This window comes from Rhodamnia argentea, chromosome 7 (assembly GCF_020921035.1).
Source record: "Rhodamnia argentea isolate NSW1041297 chromosome 7, ASM2092103v1, whole genome shotgun sequence".
In the NCBI taxonomy this organism is placed as follows: domain Eukaryota; kingdom Viridiplantae; phylum Streptophyta; class Magnoliopsida; order Myrtales; family Myrtaceae; genus Rhodamnia; species Rhodamnia argentea.
The window spans coordinates 21,687,722-21,704,575 of NC_063156.1; the positions used below are offsets into that span (position 1 = coordinate 21,687,722).

General features: G+C 40.1%; 3 protein-coding genes and 1 long non-coding RNA gene across 6 annotated transcripts in view; 2 read left to right on the forward strand and 2 right to left on the reverse strand.

Annotated features, from left to right (window-relative positions):
- On the reverse strand, window positions 1–15,842 carry LOC115734998 (aldehyde dehydrogenase family 2 member B4, mitochondrial-like). 3 transcript variants are annotated; one of them, XM_048283200.1, is made up of 13 exons: window positions 15,792–15,842; window positions 3,797–3,831; window positions 3,615–3,698; window positions 2,999–3,142; window positions 2,760–2,902; window positions 2,488–2,641; window positions 2,174–2,403; window positions 1,916–2,005; window positions 1,612–1,785; window positions 1,384–1,521; window positions 885–1,022; window positions 722–783; window positions 1–430 (listed from the first exon to the last, which is right to left on the reverse strand). In XM_048283200.1, exons 3-13 carry the CDS (start codon window positions 3,694–3,696, stop codon window positions 157–159), a joined length of 1,629 nt encoding a protein of 542 aa, XP_048139157.1. In that variant the 5' UTR covers window positions 3,697–3,698; window positions 3,797–3,831; window positions 15,792–15,842; the 3' UTR covers window positions 1–156. The 3 variants fall into 3 exon arrangements, with proteins under 3 accessions (XP_048139157.1, XP_030521904.1, XP_030521903.1); XM_030666044.2 differs by lacking the exon at window positions 15,792–15,842 and having other exon boundaries at window positions 3,797–3,940; XM_030666043.2 differs by lacking the exon at window positions 15,792–15,842 and having other exon boundaries at window positions 3,615–3,890.
- The window catches only part of LOC125316090, a 24,839-nt gene continuing 11,890 nt past the window's right edge, over window positions 3,906–16,854 (forward strand). Inside the window, exons 1-2 of the long non-coding RNA XR_007199408.1 lie at window positions 3,906–4,021; window positions 12,229–12,234. This is a non-coding gene — a long non-coding RNA (uncharacterized LOC125316090). The remainder of the gene's footprint in view (window positions 4,022–12,228; window positions 12,235–16,854) is intronic.
- LOC115734999 lies at window positions 13,535–15,533 on the reverse strand. Its single transcript, XM_030666045.2, has 4 exons — window positions 15,201–15,533; window positions 14,782–14,862; window positions 14,072–14,211; window positions 13,535–13,975 (listed from the first exon to the last, which is right to left on the reverse strand). Exons 1-4 carry the CDS (start codon window positions 15,531–15,533, stop codon window positions 13,729–13,731), a joined length of 801 nt encoding a protein of 266 aa, XP_030521905.1. The 3' UTR covers window positions 13,535–13,728.
- Window positions 15,595–16,696, forward strand: LOC115735001. The gene has a single exon (XM_030666048.2). It carries the CDS (start codon window positions 15,595–15,597, stop codon window positions 16,444–16,446), a length of 852 nt encoding a protein of 283 aa, XP_030521908.2. The 3' UTR covers window positions 16,447–16,696.

Genomic DNA, 16,854 nt, shown 5'->3' on the forward strand with positions numbered 1-16,854 from the left:
TAGGAGACAAAGACTGTTATAGAAGTTCGTCATGTTGCTTCAATACGCTCTCATTACACACAGATTGCGAGGTGTCTCATCTCAGCAGACAGACGGAGAGAGTCTGTAAAAGCAGACCTGAACATGGTTGAAGATTATTTCTATGATCTCACATTTCTATAGCCATGCCGGGTTCCTGAGAGGCGTCACCACAGCCTTCACCTGCAGGTAGCCGTTGAGGCTGTAGATCCCCTTCTCCCTGCCGATCCCGCTCATCTTGTACCCGCCGAACGGGATGGCGGCGTCAAACACGTCATAGCAGTTGACCCACACGGTCCCGGCCCTCAGTGCCCGGGTCAGCGTGTTGGCCGTGTCGATGTTCTTGGTGTAGACTCCTGCGGCAAGACCGTATGTTGTCGCATTGGCCCTCCGTATCACTTCATCGAGGTCCCTGAGTCCAAGGGCAAGGTTTAGAATTCCACGGCATGTACGATCAATGCGTGATGATACACGAGTATAAATACAGGTTTCCGCAAAGCTTGTAATGGACTGATCATCTTTTCCTACCATTCCACATCCTTGTTTTACTCTCAAACAGCAGTTATCAATCTAGAGTCAGTGAATAGATCGTGATAACATAGCCTACGTTCCCCTCCCTGACTGAAGTTTTTTAATTACCAGCTTCAGAGAATCTTGTCCTAAAAAGAGAGATGAATATGATGTTACTGTTTGTTTTACTCACTTAAATTTCAGGATCGATTGAACGGGGCCGAAGATCTCGTCCTGTGCTATCGGCATATCATCCTGATGCAAGGAGATTTTAGTTTCATGACAATGAAACGAAGCCTACAAGAAACATTGAGCTGCCTTTGAGGAGATTAGATTAGAAGGGCAATAAGTAAAACCTGGACATTGGAGAAAACTGTTGGCTGTATAAAGAAGCCTTTGGATCCGAACCTTTCACCTCCGCACTCGAGGGTCGCGTTGCTTTCGACGCCTAATCTTATGTATCTCAGGATTTTCTCGAATTGCTCCACATCAATCTGAAAGGATTTTGTGAGGTCATAGCAAGTGTTACTACCATTCACAAGCACCATATTCTGTTATGAGATGATGACCAAAAGATCAAACCATTACGGAGAACCCCGTCGCCGATTCTGCAAATAGGTTAATTACAAAGAAAACTGACATGCATTTCCCTTAACGTAAACTTGAATTATATATGGTTTCCCTATTTGACAAAGCCTAAGCTTGTTCAATGTGTTTTTTTGCTTCATCTTGTTTTCCTTCTACACATACTCTGCTAAAGGTTTTTCTTGGAAGTCCAATCTTCAGAACCGTTCAAGAATCCCATTCAGGGTGTGCCTGTTCATAATAAGCTACTAGGAACCTGAAATCATGTACCTGGGGACCTTGCTCGACGCCCTTTTTGAAGGGATCGCCCACCACGCGTTTCATGGCACGAGCTTTTGCTTTCTCCAAGAACTCATCGTAAATTCGTTCATGCACATAGGTACGTGACCCGGCACAACAGCATTGCCCCTGTAGTGGCAAATTGTTCTCATTCACTATCGGGAAGTTCCATACAAATCACAAGTCCAGGCCATGGAATAAGGTCAAGCTATGAGTAACCTGATTAAAGAAGAGAGCAAAGTGCGCAGCCTCAACGGCCTCATCGATGTCGGCATCTTCACATATGATGAAAGGTGACTTTCCTCCGAGCTCCAAAGTCACCGCCTTAAGATTGCTCCTGGCAGCCAGTTCGAGAACGATCTTACCAGTTTGAGTTGATCCTGTGAAGGAGAGCTGCCGAAACAACATGGCAAGTGGTCGTCAAAAATCGACATGTCATGAGAATGTTTTAGGTGCACAAAAGCCGCCATCATCATATGTACTGAAATTTGAAGTCAAGCCCGAAATAATAAACCTAATGTACCTTGTCCACATTCATATGGCTTGCGAGGGCAGCACCGGCAGTTGGACCATAGCCAGAAATGACGTTCAGGACGCCCGGTGGAAGACCAGCCTGCCACGAAGGAAATGGACCATAACACAAAACATTACCTTGGACAAGAGAGGGAGATAGCATTGTCTTATGTCATCTCAATGTTGATCTAATTTCAGTCTCGCGTTATAATCGATCTCTTATGTCAGTGAGGCTGACGAGAAAAGGCGGGGATCGAGAGAGTTTTACCTCATGAAGAAGCTTTGCAGCATATAGAGCAGTCAAAGGCGTCTGCTCGGCGGATTTAAGGACGACAGTATTACCACAAGCAAGAGCAGGTCCGACTTTCCAAGCAAACAGGATCAGCGGAAAGTTCCACGGAATAATCTGTCCTGCCACGCCGATTGGTTCATGCAGTATCTGCATATGATAATTCCCATCAGCCGGAACAGTTAATCCGTGTATTTTGTCCGCCCAACCTGAGAAATTGGATCAGATGTGTCAGCCATTTCGAACAAGGACAGTACATGCCTAGTAAACAAGGAGACAATTCATTTTAGTACCGGCATAATAACGAAAGAGGCGCGCCAGCGATGGGATTTCTGAGTGAAGAGCCTGCTCATAAGGTTTTCCATTGTTCCATGTCTCCAGCGCAGCAAGCTCCTCACTATGTTTCTCGACCAAATCGGCGAAGCGCAGCAGGATCCGACATCTTTCCTGAATACAGAAGGGTAGAAAATAGCAACATAACTAGTAACATAAGGCGATCCAAACTTTTATTTCCAACAGTGCCGATTCAACTCAATTGGGCGCAAGAAAAAGGTTAGATTCTAACATAAGGAGTCATCTTCGGCCACGGCCCCTCATCAAATGCTTTCCGAGCAGCAGCCACCGCCCTGTCAATATCCTCAACCTCGCCCTCGGCTACGTTGGCAATCACCTCCGCAGTTCGCGGATCATAGGCCGGGAATGTTTTCCCTATAAAAAACAGAGAACGAATCAGACCACAATGATGAACAAATGAGTCCAGAGATTTTCAACTTCCATTTGTTTGAGGATAAAGTAAAGGGCCACCTGAGGCTGAATCAACAAATTGACCATTGATCAAATGCTGCGTGTAACAGACTTGAACAGGAGGGGTGACTAGCTTCTCAAGTGCAGCCGCAGCCGCAGCCGTGCTGAACCTGTTGATACTCCTTCTCGAGCCCGGATTTTTCCCTGGAGGTTGAAATCCATTGACTGAGTTCAGGGGAAACAAGAGTTCTGATTTATGATCAGTTTGAATCATCCTTTTTTGAGAGATTCACAACTTTGAAGGGGTTTACAGATTTATCAGAACTGAGGGGGAAAAAAAAGACGTTTGAAGCCAAGACCCATGAAATTGAACAGGCTGATCAAGATCAGTGAGCTGAGTACAGAAAGATCTCCCTTTTATCTTCCTCTGCTTTTTGTTTGTTGGTCCAATGAAAGTTGCCAGAAAACAGGTCTTGTCGCAGTAATTTTCCAAATCAAAAAGGATAAGAATCAATCAACTGGGAATATAGGCAGGTTTGAATATATGATCAAACATCAATCTCCTGATTCCAAGCACGAGACCAACAGACCGAGGCACCATCACCATTCAAGATGGAGAAATTCAAGAACAAAACAAGTGTGCATGGAACAGGAAAGAAAGACAAGCTCTGCCAACCTCGAGAGAGGAGCAGGGAAGAACACCCAGAAGGAGCAGGGAGCGAGCGAGCGAGCAGCGATGATATCCTGCGAGCCGCCATTACTGCACCCACAAAAGCACCCAAGGTCATCTTTTTCCCTTCGTTTCAGAGAGTTGTTGAACTCAAGCCAAGGTTCTCATATCAGAAACAGAGAAAATACAGCACAAGCTCTCCACCAAACTCGTTCACTTCACACTTTCCTCCCCTCCGTCTAATCTCTCTCTCTCTCTTTCTCCACTCAGCGGGACAAGCTACTCTGGCACTCACAAAACCCAGACAGGAAGGTGGTGAGCAAGGACAAAGATGTCAACTTCGGGCAAAGAAAATGATACCCAAGTCGATGAACCGAGGCTTAATGATATTATAGAAAAGTCGTTCGATTGAAGTTTTTTTTTTTTTTTTTTTTTGAGGGGGGGTTGCGGGTGGTGTTTTTTGTTTTAAATTCGATACCCAACAATGTCATGTTCGTCACCCTCCAGGTCTGTCGCTCGTCTAAAGAGGCCTCCGTTTTCTTCACCTCATACTTTTGTTTATGTGTATATCACATAGTCAAAAGAGAGTTTATTCTCACTTTTTTAATGTTAACGTTGCATTATAAATCTCGCATTAGAATATGCAATTATTGAGATGCATTGTGAGTTATGTCAGAAAAATCTCACTTCGAATAATTGGTATAGTATAGGGTAATTAGCTTTTGAATGAAGGCGGGTCTAATTGGATATCCCGATAAACTCGGACTTGATGACGTAGTTTTTACAAAACAAACGGCCTTATCTAACTTTTTTTCCCAAAAATTATATCTTCATTTTCATGTAACGCATCCACGATCACGCAAATGAGTAGCTTGTGCCTCAACGGTGGTTACAAAATATGCAAGCTGCCTCTTTCGACAAAAGTGCTTAATGCGGCATCTGGTGGCGCTAGGGCTAGCAAGACTGATGTGTACAACGGATATGTCATCTGAGCCAAACTGAAACTACATATTTTCCAACGAAAAAACAACGTACTTTGAATAGGCTTTGTCTCTCTCTCTCTCTTTTTCCGGAGCCCCAAATCGGAATTGCACAGCGGGTGGCCATGATTTCGCAACATCGATTTTGTAAGTTAATATACGAAATTCGAGCAAATCATAAAGTTGGATTTGTGTTTAGAGTTTGTAAATTAAGGTTTCAAATAATTTATTTCGTCACGAATGGAGCAAGTAACTCATTATAATCAAAGCAGAATGGCAACAATTTTTACTCGACTGAGATATCACATAACTGCCATTAGCCACATCATACAAAAACTTCTTTGGACAGAAAAGTCAATGATGAATGCTCATATCCCTCGAGAAACATTTCATTCCTTTTTGTGCATCGTTTTAAAAATGAGATTATACATGTCCAATAGGTATAATTTATCAATATTTTCGTCCGAGGGTGTAAGTTCATGGCTTTTCTTTTTTTCATGTGGCATTTTTACATAATGAATTAATCAACACGTGCCGGTTGCTCAGTTCGGTGAAACTCACATAAAACCGCTATGATGTTATGGCTCACATGCGTTGGGGTTTACATGCATCGGTGCGTGCAAAGACTTAGCTCATAGCAACGACAGCGATGCATATTTCCGCGATTTCTAAAGCTTTTTCTTCTTATGATTCTTACTACTTTGTGCTGGAAAGAGGCCCTCGTTTCTTCATCTTATCCTCTTTTCGGCCATGGTGGTAGAAAGAATTGTGGGTGACCACACATATATATGCTGAGAAATTGCCCTGTTGATGTGACTGATTTGCTGACCTAAGTTCCAGCAATTTTGCCACCAAATTGGAGCAAGTCATGTTAGGTAAATCAAGATGCGATTAGGATGGCAGGCAACGACCTTTGTGGAAGTAATTTTGCGTGTGAATAAAGGAGGTGGGCCTCTGGAAAGAGTGAACGTGAAGAGACTGCTACAGCACTTGAGAGCAAGGATAGCAACATGCCACCTAATAAAACGTACTCAGGGCCAGCATTAGAGGCTAATCATAAAGAAAGGAAGCGCATAGACCATCATCTTATACAATAGAATATAGCAATTATTGTCGGGGTCCGAGAAAACAAAGTCCAGAAATTGACAAGCTTGAATATTTAATCCAGCTTTTATTTCATAAGAAGCATATCCGAATGGGGCAGTAACAGTCAATCAAAAGAATGTTATGATGAGAGGAATTAAGGATTAGCGGAGGAGGTGTGAGGCTGTGCGGGCTTTGCGACATCTCATCAATCCACAATAGACATTTGAGTAAGGACAGGAGCTAATGATGAAAGATATAATCATTAACTATGAGAACAACGATGTTTTCCTCCACTTATCTTGATGAGCTAATCTCAACCGAGGATTAAAATAATATGAATTTTGGAGGATAGGATCTTGTCTTCCGAATCCCTAGGACTGTTGTTTTCTAGAGCCTTTGGTTGAAAAAGTACAAATCTTTTTTAGACAACAAATTTTTTTAAAAAAAAAATTTATGTTATGATAAATGAGAAAACAAAGACGAAATTAAAATCGACAATAAGAAACAAATACAAAAATTTACGTAGAAACTCTTGTGGAAAAAATTACGGGAAGAGGAGAAGCAAAATCCACTATAAAAAAAAGAATTACAAAAGGTGGTTCTCAAAACCAATGACTCTTTCTATCTCTACTTCTTAATCTAATAATTTGAGAAAAATAATATTTATACTACTTCTCTCAAGCCCTAACGTTGGGCCCGTATATTATTCAAGACATACTCAACAAATTTTCACTTCGACTTGAATTCGTCAGATAAACATAAGTAACAAATAATCCTCTCCTTCCACCAAAGTAAAACTCGGTTGCAACATACATTAACCAAATCCAAATAATGTCTGAATTTGGCACTAGGCAAGAGCCTCGTCAACATATCAATTGGATTATTTTTTACACCAATCTTCAAGATATTAATATAGCCATCATTAAGAATGTCTCGAATATAATGATATTGCAAATCAATGTGCTTTCTCCTCTCATGAAACATCTTATCTTTAGTAAGATGTATAGTACTTTGACTATCACAAGGGACAACAGTTAGACCACGATCTACACTGAGCTTTACAAATAAGCCTCTTAACCATATGGCTTCTTTAACTGTCTCTGTAATAGTCATATACTCTGCCTTTGCAATAGACAAAGCAACAATATGTTATGAAGAAGCTTTCTACACTACCTCCAAATAGTAAAGATATACCTAGTCAAAGACCTCTCTTATAAGGTCATCAGCATAATTAGAATTAACATATACTATAAGAGTGTCACTAGTGTTCCCAAATTCTAAAGTACCCTGCAGATATTTCAAAATTCACTTTACAGCTTGCCAATGAACTTTGCATGGGTATGATAAATATCTACTTTCCACGCCAATAGCATGTGAAATATCGGGTCAAGTACAAACCATAGCATACATATGGCTATCAACTACACTAGAGTATATAACACGTGGCATATATTTTAGCTCTTCATCTGTTTGTGGAATAAACTAGCTGATAAATTAAAGTGAGTAGCAAGAGAAATACTTGTTGATTTGGGATCTTTCATGCCAAAACGATCTAACACATTCTCAATGTAGCTTTTATAGGAAAGATATAATTTTCCCCTTTTTCAATCTTGCCGAATTTCCATGTCGGGGATTTTCTTTGATACATCTATATAAGCTCAATTGTGCCTTCAAATTTTGTATATCATATTTATCTTTTGCTGCAATCAACATGTCATCAACACATAACAGCAAATAAATATAAGAGTCATTTGAAAGTTTGCATAGATATACACCACTGTCATATTTGCTCATACAATAGCCAAATTAAGCCATAAATGAATAAAACATTTTATACCACTATCTAGGTGATTGCTTCAAGCCATATATAGACTTTTTCAATAAACAAACATGATATTCCTTACTTTCAAACTGAAAACCCTCTAGTTGACCCATATAGATTTTCTCTTCAAGTTCACCATGTAAGAAAGCTGTTTTCACATCGAGTTGTTCCAACTCTAAATCATGTATAGCAACAAATGCAAGAAAAACATGAATGGGGATGTGCTCAACGACCGGTGAAAACACATCATTAAAGTTAACTACTTTAATTGTGCCGATTTGCCTTAGCAACTAGACGAGCTTTAAATCCGACGTCTTCAACTTTAGGAATACCTTCTTTTCTTTTGAAAACCCACTTGCAACTTACAATTTTCTTTCCTTTTGGTGGCTTAACAAGTTCTCAAGTCAGATTCCTTTTAAGAGATTTCATCTCTTCATTTTCATCAACTAACTGCTTTGTTGAATCTTTTGAAGAAATAACTTCCTAGTCCATTTTAGGCCCACCTATACTCTACCGACTTTGCAACTGAAAGAGCATAAGTAGCCAAATCTGAGTACCCATATTTTCATGGAGGTTTCATTGTCCTTCTTCACCTATCTCTTGCAATAAAATAATGGTTCTCTTCAATATTATCAGTAGATGATTAAATTAGTTGCGAAGAAATTACTTCAAACTCCACCTTCTCCACAGCACTTTTCAGATTTTCATGACAAGGAATAGACGATTCATTGCTGGGATGAATCATAGCAAACTTATCAAAAGTAACATCTCTGCTAACCTTAGATGAATCAAAAGACCAAAGCCTATAATGCTTTATGTCATAAGCATAATCAAGAAAGATTCATTTTTTTGCTCTAGGCTCTAGTTTCCCCTTATTAACATGTGCATATGCCGAATATCCAAATATCTGAAGAAAAGAATAATCAATGTATTTACCCGATCATACCTTCTTGAGTGTCTTGCACTTAATAGATGTGCAAGGCTAACGATTTATCAACCAATAAGTTGTATTGATTGCCTTAGCCTAGAACTTGTCGAAACCAGTGTTAGACAACATACACTTAGTCCTTTCTAATAAGGTTTTGTTCATTGGGTTCCGTAATACCGCTCTGCTATGGTGTATTCGCTATCGTATGATGTCTCACAATGCCTTCATTCTTGCGGAACTCATTGAACTCGCCTCTTTAAACCTCCATCTCATCATCTATTCTCAGCCTCTTAATCTTTCTTACCGGTCCACTTCTAAATCAATGCTTTCCTCTTGTTTTTTTTTTTTTTGGTCAAAATATTTCCATTGTTCGAATATAACAAAAACATCACTTTCTTGAGAAAATGACACTTTTGGTGCCAAAAGTTGCGTACAAAGATCACTTTGGTGCCAAAAGTTTCCGTCAGATTATTTTAATGCGAATTTTTTTTAAAAAGGATCACTTAAATGTCAACTCCGATATTCTTTGCCGAAAATCCGATGTGGCACTTTTTTATTAATATATGACGATGACGTGGCTCGCCAGAGGTCCACTGTGGTATTTTTTTTAAATTTAAATTTTTTATTTAAAATAATTTAAAAAATAAGCTGAAATTTTTTTTTAAAAAGCCAATTTTTTTTTAAAAAAAGGGATCCATAATCTGCCTTTTTTTTTTTGCTAATTTTTTTAGGTTATTTTAATTTATTTTAAATCAAGTTTTTTTTTCAAAAAAATATGTTAATTTTTCTTTTTTTAAAGTTGAATTTTATTTTTTAATTATTTTCTAAATTTCAAAGTCCACATGGAACCCATGTGGACTTTTTAAAAAAAATGCTAATTAAAATTCAAAAATTAATAAAAAATGCCAAGTATTGAGAATGGTCGAAATTTTTCGCCGTAGGCACAAAAATAATCGTTTTGTCTCCGATTTAGCACTTAAGTGATCCGGAGAAAACTTTTGCCTCCAAAGTGATCTTTGTACACAATTTTTGACACTAAAAGTGTTTTTTTTACTCGATTCTTGTTTTAGAAAATAGACCCAAACTTTTATTGAAAAATCATCAATAAAAGCGAGTAAATACCTTGAATCAAGTCCTTTGAAGGAACTTTTGTAGGCCCCCAAAAGATCAAATTGAATATAATCCAAAGTGCCATTTGTTGTGTAAATTTTTGTTTTGAAACCGACCCTTTTATCTTTCCCAAAAGCACAATGCTCACAAAAATCCAGCTTTTTAACTTTCTAACCACACAAAAAACCTTTCTTACTGAGCTCTTCCATCGCTTTAATACTTATATGGCCTAATCTCATATGCTAAAATTTGGTATTGTCTAATTCTGTCATAGCGGATGATACCGCAGCTGAACCAGCAACTATAGTGCCTTGAAGCTGATACAAAGTGCCATTTGTAGCCCTTTCATCAATAGAAGTGAACCTTTCATAATATTCATAACTCCGCTTTCAGCAGTAAACCCACACCCATTAGCATCAAATGTACCCAATGAGATGAGGTTCTTCAAATCAAGAACGTGTCCGCCATTCTCTAAGGTTTTGATCATCCCTTTGTGCATCTTAATGTTGATAGTCTCGATCCCAACTGCTTTGCATTTAGCGTTATGTTCCATTAGAGTAACTCCACCTTTATATTCTTTGTACATGGAGAACCAATCACAATTAGGACACATGTGATACAAACAGCCTGAATCAAGAAACCAATTATCGTTGAATTTGTCTTCATCGTCCGCAAGTAATAACCAATCTACGTTTTCTTCTTCAGTAATACTAGCTTGAGCAAGATTTTCATTTCCCTAATTATGTTTGTTCTAGTATTTTTTATTGTGCCTATTTGCATTCCTTTGATTTTGCTAATTTATATTAGTTTCTCTTAACTACTTTGCCTTTACTTTCGGACAATTTATCTGAATATGCTCCTTAGACTTACAATAGTTGCAAGTAAGATCCTTATGCTTCAATTTTGACCTGCACTGCCAATATTGCTTCTCTCAATAGACCCCCCATCAAATAAAGCATCCCCATAATCATTATTATCTTCAAAACTCAATTCCATATACAGTATTCGCTTATTTAGCGAACTAGTCTTAATATCTTCAACATCGATCGACTAACAATCACAATCTATATGAAATTCTAATAAGAGGGAGGTAGTGAAACCAATAGTAAAAGAGCTTGATCCTTATCTTCAATCTTAACATCAGTCCTTCCCAATACAGAGATAGTAGCATTGAACTTAGTACCATGACACTTCAGGGAAGCACCTTTAGCCATACGAAGAGTGAAGAGACGTTGCTTGAGTCTCAATCGATTGGTGAGGGATTTTGTTAAAAAAAAATTCCCCAATTTCGTCCATAAATTTGCAGCTAATTCTGATCTAGCACCCTACAAAACTTTATTCATAAGACATAACTGGATAGTAGATAAAGCTTTTTCATCCAATTCTTCCCAAATTTTATCTGACGTGCTCTCTAGTTTCTTCCTTTCCCAAGCAGAATTTTCTTCAAACCCCGCTACGTAAGACAACCAACATAAGAACTTGGCATATATTGAAATTGCCGCTCCCTTCAAACTTCTTAATATCAATTTTCGTTGTTGGACTTAAAGTCATAGCTAGAATATTGAGATATCCTATGGCTCTGATAGCAAATTGTTCTGACCAATATAGAAACAATAACAAAACTAAAACTGAGAAGAAGAAGCAAACACAAATATTTACATCGAGACCCTTCGGAAAAATCACGAGGAGCAAAATCCACCATGAAAAATAAAGAATCACAAAAATGGCTCTCAAAACTAAAGAATTTTTTTTTTTTTACTTCTTAATCTAATAACTTGAGAAAAATAATATTTATACCACTGCTCTCAATCCCAAATGTTAGCCCAAGCGCATAAAGAATTCATGACATACTTAACAAATGTGTTATAATCTAATGTAGCGAGCTTTTTTTGTTGTGCTTGAATACGACTTGGTTACTTAAATTTCCATTTGTTGATTCGTCGCACCCTTTTATAAGTTCATCTTGGTATTTTTATTATCATCTCCGTCTAAAAGAGAATCTCATGAATAATTTAATCATAAATTTTCATTTTGTTAATAATCGCGTTGTAAAAACGAGTTTACAATTAAAAACATACGAAGCATAAAAAAATTGTGGGCCCATGACCGGTTTTATTGGACTTAATTCCCTAAAAAACTCCAAACTTTAAGTGAAATCTCAAATCTGCCCCAAATAGTTTTTTGTCGCAGAAAAAAAACTCCCAACTTTAGGTTCAATCCCAAATCCGCCTCGAACTTTTTTTTGTCTCATAAAAAACCTTAAGCTTTAAGTCCAGTTTTAAGTCTACCCCGAACTTTTTCTATCTAAGAAAAATCACATATTTTTAGTCTAATAGCAAATCTGCCCCATTAGCCATTTGTCCAAAAATTGTCATTAGTCATCCCTAATTTGCATATCCTAAAATGATTTTATTATGAAGAATTTCTTTATTAGGGCGACTTTGTTATCCATGTCAAAATGCCACCTCAGCCCGTACATATCGCCCCATTACTTTGCTAAAGTGGGGTTTTTTTTTTATTGGCGTGAAAATGCCTTGTTGGAACTAGACCACGAGTAAGATTTGATAATACATTGAAAATTTGTGATTTTTTTAAATAAAACATATTCGGGGTAGATTTGATATTGTATCTAAAGTTTGTAGTTTTTTTGAAGACAAAAAGAAGTTCGGGTTAGATTTGGGACTTAACCTAAAGTTGAGGGTTCTTTTCGAGACAAAAAAAAAAAAAAGAGTTTGGGATAGATTTGGGATTGGACCAGTTTTAGGGAATTAGGCCCATTATGTAAGATGAGTAGCAATTTGGGCTTGAAACAGTTGGCTGGCCCATAAACTGAACCTTCATTACCACTAGTTACAAGGGAGGAGACACATAAATCAATTGGCCAAAAAAGAGGCATGTATCAACCAGCCAAACCAGATTTTCGTGCGAGATATCGCGCAACTTAGGGTTAGATGTCACTAACATTTCCCGCCTTAATAAGGTCCTGTGTGAGCAAATTTCGACTCGACGAACCATTCAAGAATGAAAGCGACTACGTAAAGGCGTAGTGTGGGTATGTAGTTTCTCGTCGGCTAAATTGATTCTCACTCTCAACAAAACATTAGCGATGGCCATGTTTTCTCTCGGGAGCACTTAATCTATAGAAGTTTCATTTTTTAACAACGTTAGTTACATAGTTCACGAAGATTTAATGTGTATGGTGAATGTAGTATGTTCTTTATTCGTTCGTCCTCCACTTTCGCTGCATTATTGCAGTTTCCTGCTCTGACTCTGAGCATGAGAGCACCAGCGACCACTGGTAATTCATAGAAGACTCGAGAGTTATTTTTTTTTCCTTTGGGTTTCTTCTGTTAACTAAAATGATGGATTTCATACGTTTGGAAAGGAAAAAAATGGCTGAGAACACCAACTTCAGCTGTTGATGGAAATCGAGAATGGAATTGGAGGGGTTCATGAAGAAGAACCGCAACATTCATGAGGTCAGCAAATCCTTTCCTTCAATCCCTGGATGATACTATGTTGACATTTCCCCAGCTTGGCCAGGTGTATATGTAACAGAGCATGTCTGTAGATCAAATGATAGAGAAATGTGTGCTTTCTTTCCTGGTTTTTGTTGCCCTTAAAAGTGATTCACGAAAAATCGTGAGGACCAGGTTGGACCAGCTCCTGGACAGACGTTGTTCTCTATTTGGCTCACGTTGTTTTGATTTTGAAAAATGGGATCTTGTTCTGTCGATCAATTGTATCTTTTGCCGTCCGGAGAACCATGGGGTGGATAAAGGACAACACAACCCACGATTCCGTGGCAGTTCACATAGACACGCTTATGTCTAGTCCTGGACAAGTATTCTTATTGTTTTTGCTAGACTACTGCAGATCCAGATCAGATTCTCATAGTCAGCAGGAAAAATTCAATCTTAGAAGAGCTGGAACGACAGTGAAACGAAATTGAAGAAAGAACCATAGAACAAAAGGAATGGAGATAACACCATGCGTATAGAGTTCTCATTGTATAGAATTCATCAAATTCATCTGCAAATTTTCAGAAAATTGCCATTCTACTGAGATCACAGACAAGTTTTGTTATTTGTCTCACAACAGCTATTAGCACTAGTGGCCGAAAGTTAAAACTACAACAACATTGTAGCTTTGTGTAATAGAAGCAAAATGCACACACCAGAAGCGCGATGTTCTTTAAAGGGGAAGCCCCGTTTCATTATCTTTTGTGTTCATGGAGAGTATACACAAACCATGAGGAAGGAAAAAATAAGTAGCCATAAATACAAGAATACCAAGGTCAGCTTCTTCGCCCACTGCTGGCCGACGAGGATTAACCCAATATATCTGGCTTGCACACCATACACAATACAGGCTTGCGACAATCCCCATAAGTTTCAGAGATTGATAGGATCTGTTCCTGATGGACTTAACGGACTTCACTCTGCAAAGCAATCATATTTAAGTAACAAGAACCAAAAAGTGTCCACAATCATGCCACAAGAAAACTAAGTGAAATGGATCTTGATGGGAATAGAACCTGTTGATGTAAACAAAACCACAAATGAGGCAAATGCATAAGAAACCAACAACAACAACAGCATCAGGGTTGACAGGTGCACGGTTTTTCCACCAACCAGTGCTCAATATCCAAGTATACATAGATGAATGGCCATTTTCCTGCAAAGTGGAGAAACACACACGTAACGATGAATGTTCAACTTAAGATTTCTAGCAAATTTAATGATTTGAAACCCACCATCAACCATGAGTAAGTGCAAAAGTTTTTGCAAGCAAGACAGTGAGAACACATTTCTCATATTCTAAGAAGTATTCTCATTCTTCTTTCAAACTGAGCCTTCATCATACACCCAATGCTAAAAATGAATATATTGGCTTTAATAGAATCAGTTCGTACAGAGTTAACTCACCCATTACTGAAATGATCGACATGGCATTCACTAAATCTTGTGCAAGTTAAAATTTTATGGAACAATAAGAAACTCAATTCACATTTACACGGTCAGCGCCATTTGAAGAAAATCAAATAGCTTAAGCAACATCAATGAGAAGGGCAAATATGCAACTTAGTTCTAAGTTCTTGTACGCAAGATATAGTACAAATTACATGATAAAGCAGCTTAAAGTTGTATATAAACTCCAATATCATCTCCACAAAGGAGGATATGTAAAGATGATGTCGTATTGACTTTAAAGATGCTCGATAACACCTCAGGACGAAATCAGTACCTCAAACAAATGGTCTAGGAAAAAGTGGGATAAAGAACCGGCAGCTACCAACAGCAGACATTGCCTTCTAGTAAGGGGCACCTGCACCAAATCATACCAAGTCGAGGATTATTAAGGAAGCAACTTAAGGGCACTATTATGATCACTGAACGGCAGTACACTATAGTTGGACTTACAAGGCCACCTTGGCACTTCACAAGATTGAAAATTTATGAGGCCACTGACTTTGTAACCTTGATCTCACTAAACTCGACTCATCATCATATTCATCACCAAGAGACTTGCTCTTTCCCTGTTTGCCAAAATTACACCCCCAAACCCATAAAATCGCACAAACCCCTCAACAAAATCAAACAACCCATATTTCTTCACCACTCTTCTACATGAACCAAGCGATCAAAACACTTGAGAGAACTCACCCTAGAAACAGAATCAAGAAGGCCCTTTTGGAGCAAAACCTTGGAGACCCAAGAATAGAGGATCGAGAAAGGCAAGCCCAGGATCAGCACGTAGTAGAACGGGTCGTGGACGGCGTCGGCCAGGAGGGAGCCGAGGGGGCCGGCGAAGCCGAAGCCGGGCAGGTCGGAGAGGGTGTAGCCGAGCCACTCGGAGAAGGAGCCGATGTCGGGGCCGAAGAAGGCGTTGAGGGTGTAGGCGAGGGTGTGGTGGGGAGCGAATCTGCCGTTGGAGAGGGACGTGAGGGCGAGCCCTGAGCCCATGGCGTACATCAGGTGAGGGCCCGGGCCTGGCATTTTCACCCAGAGAGAGAGAGAGAGAGAGTGCAACTATTGCAGGATTTTGAGCTGACCCGGCATGAACTCTAGTCGTGCAGATCACAGGATTTTACGATGCACCGCGGAGCAGCTGATCTTGATCACCGCTTGGGTCTTTCTAAGCATATCCTCTTCTACTCGCTCGGAAGTTACCGAATTGCCCCTTCCTCATCACTCGCTCGGATGTGAAATATCATCCCCCCGCGATCCCCTGTTTCACTTAAGCTACAACGTAACCTTTCCTCTCCCTCTCTCTCTCTCTCTCTCTCTCTCTCAACATCACCGGAAAAGAGTACAGACAAGAACTCTCACCCACCGGAGAGAGAGAGAGAGAGAAACCATGGAAGAAGTGGAATCGCCCGCTTCGTCGAGGCGCAACAAGGAAGCGGATCCAATGATCGAAGAAGGATCGTCTCCGGCCCACGACACCTCCCTCTGCTGCAACCACTGCTTCGGCTTCCGCCGCCCGGGCCGCGCCCGCCCGTCCTCCTCGTCCAGCTTCTGGGAGCGGATCGGGTCGTCGCACTTCGACCGCCGGTGGTGGGCCCCGGGGCTCAGGGTCCTGAAGAAGCTCCGGGAGTGGTCGGAGATCGTCGCGGGCCCGAGGTGGAAGACCTTCATCCGGCGGTTCAGCCGGAGCCGGGCCATCGGCGCAGCTGGAGGGGCGCACAACCCAAACAGGCACGGCAAGTTCAACTACGATCCCATGAGTTACGCCCTCAACTTCGACGAGGGGCCGGGGCACGACCCTCACCTCGACGACGAAGACCACTTCCGCCGGTACCGGAACTTCTCCTTCGTCCGGCACGCGTGGGCTCCCGGCGGCGGGGACTTGGCGGCGGAGGACGTGGCCGGTAAGGGTAAGGATGCGATGGTGACCGCGGTTGCATGACAGGGCCCCAACTTCCCATGACTCGCTCGTCGTGGGGAGTTGGACTCGATGACGTCACTTGGCGGCTTGATATTTAATACCTCGGTGGATCGTAAAAGCGTCGTCGTTTTGAGTGGGTTTGTGTTGTCGTTTTTGGTTGCAACCATACGGATGGCTTGTAAAAGGTAGATTGCACGTAGGAAGTGAAGCTGCGTCATCCATGCGCGGATTGGAAACAATTCCGTGCACGTATTACTTAAATTGTTCCTTCTTCTATTAAGCCAAAAAAAAAAAATATATAGGGGGATTTTTTAAAAAACATATTTGAAAAACCATATAAAAATCCTTACTTGTGTGGACTGAAGTGGAAGAGCAAATTGTCTCATTTATTAATTTTAAACTTTTTTACGGTTTGGTTTGGTTTATCTA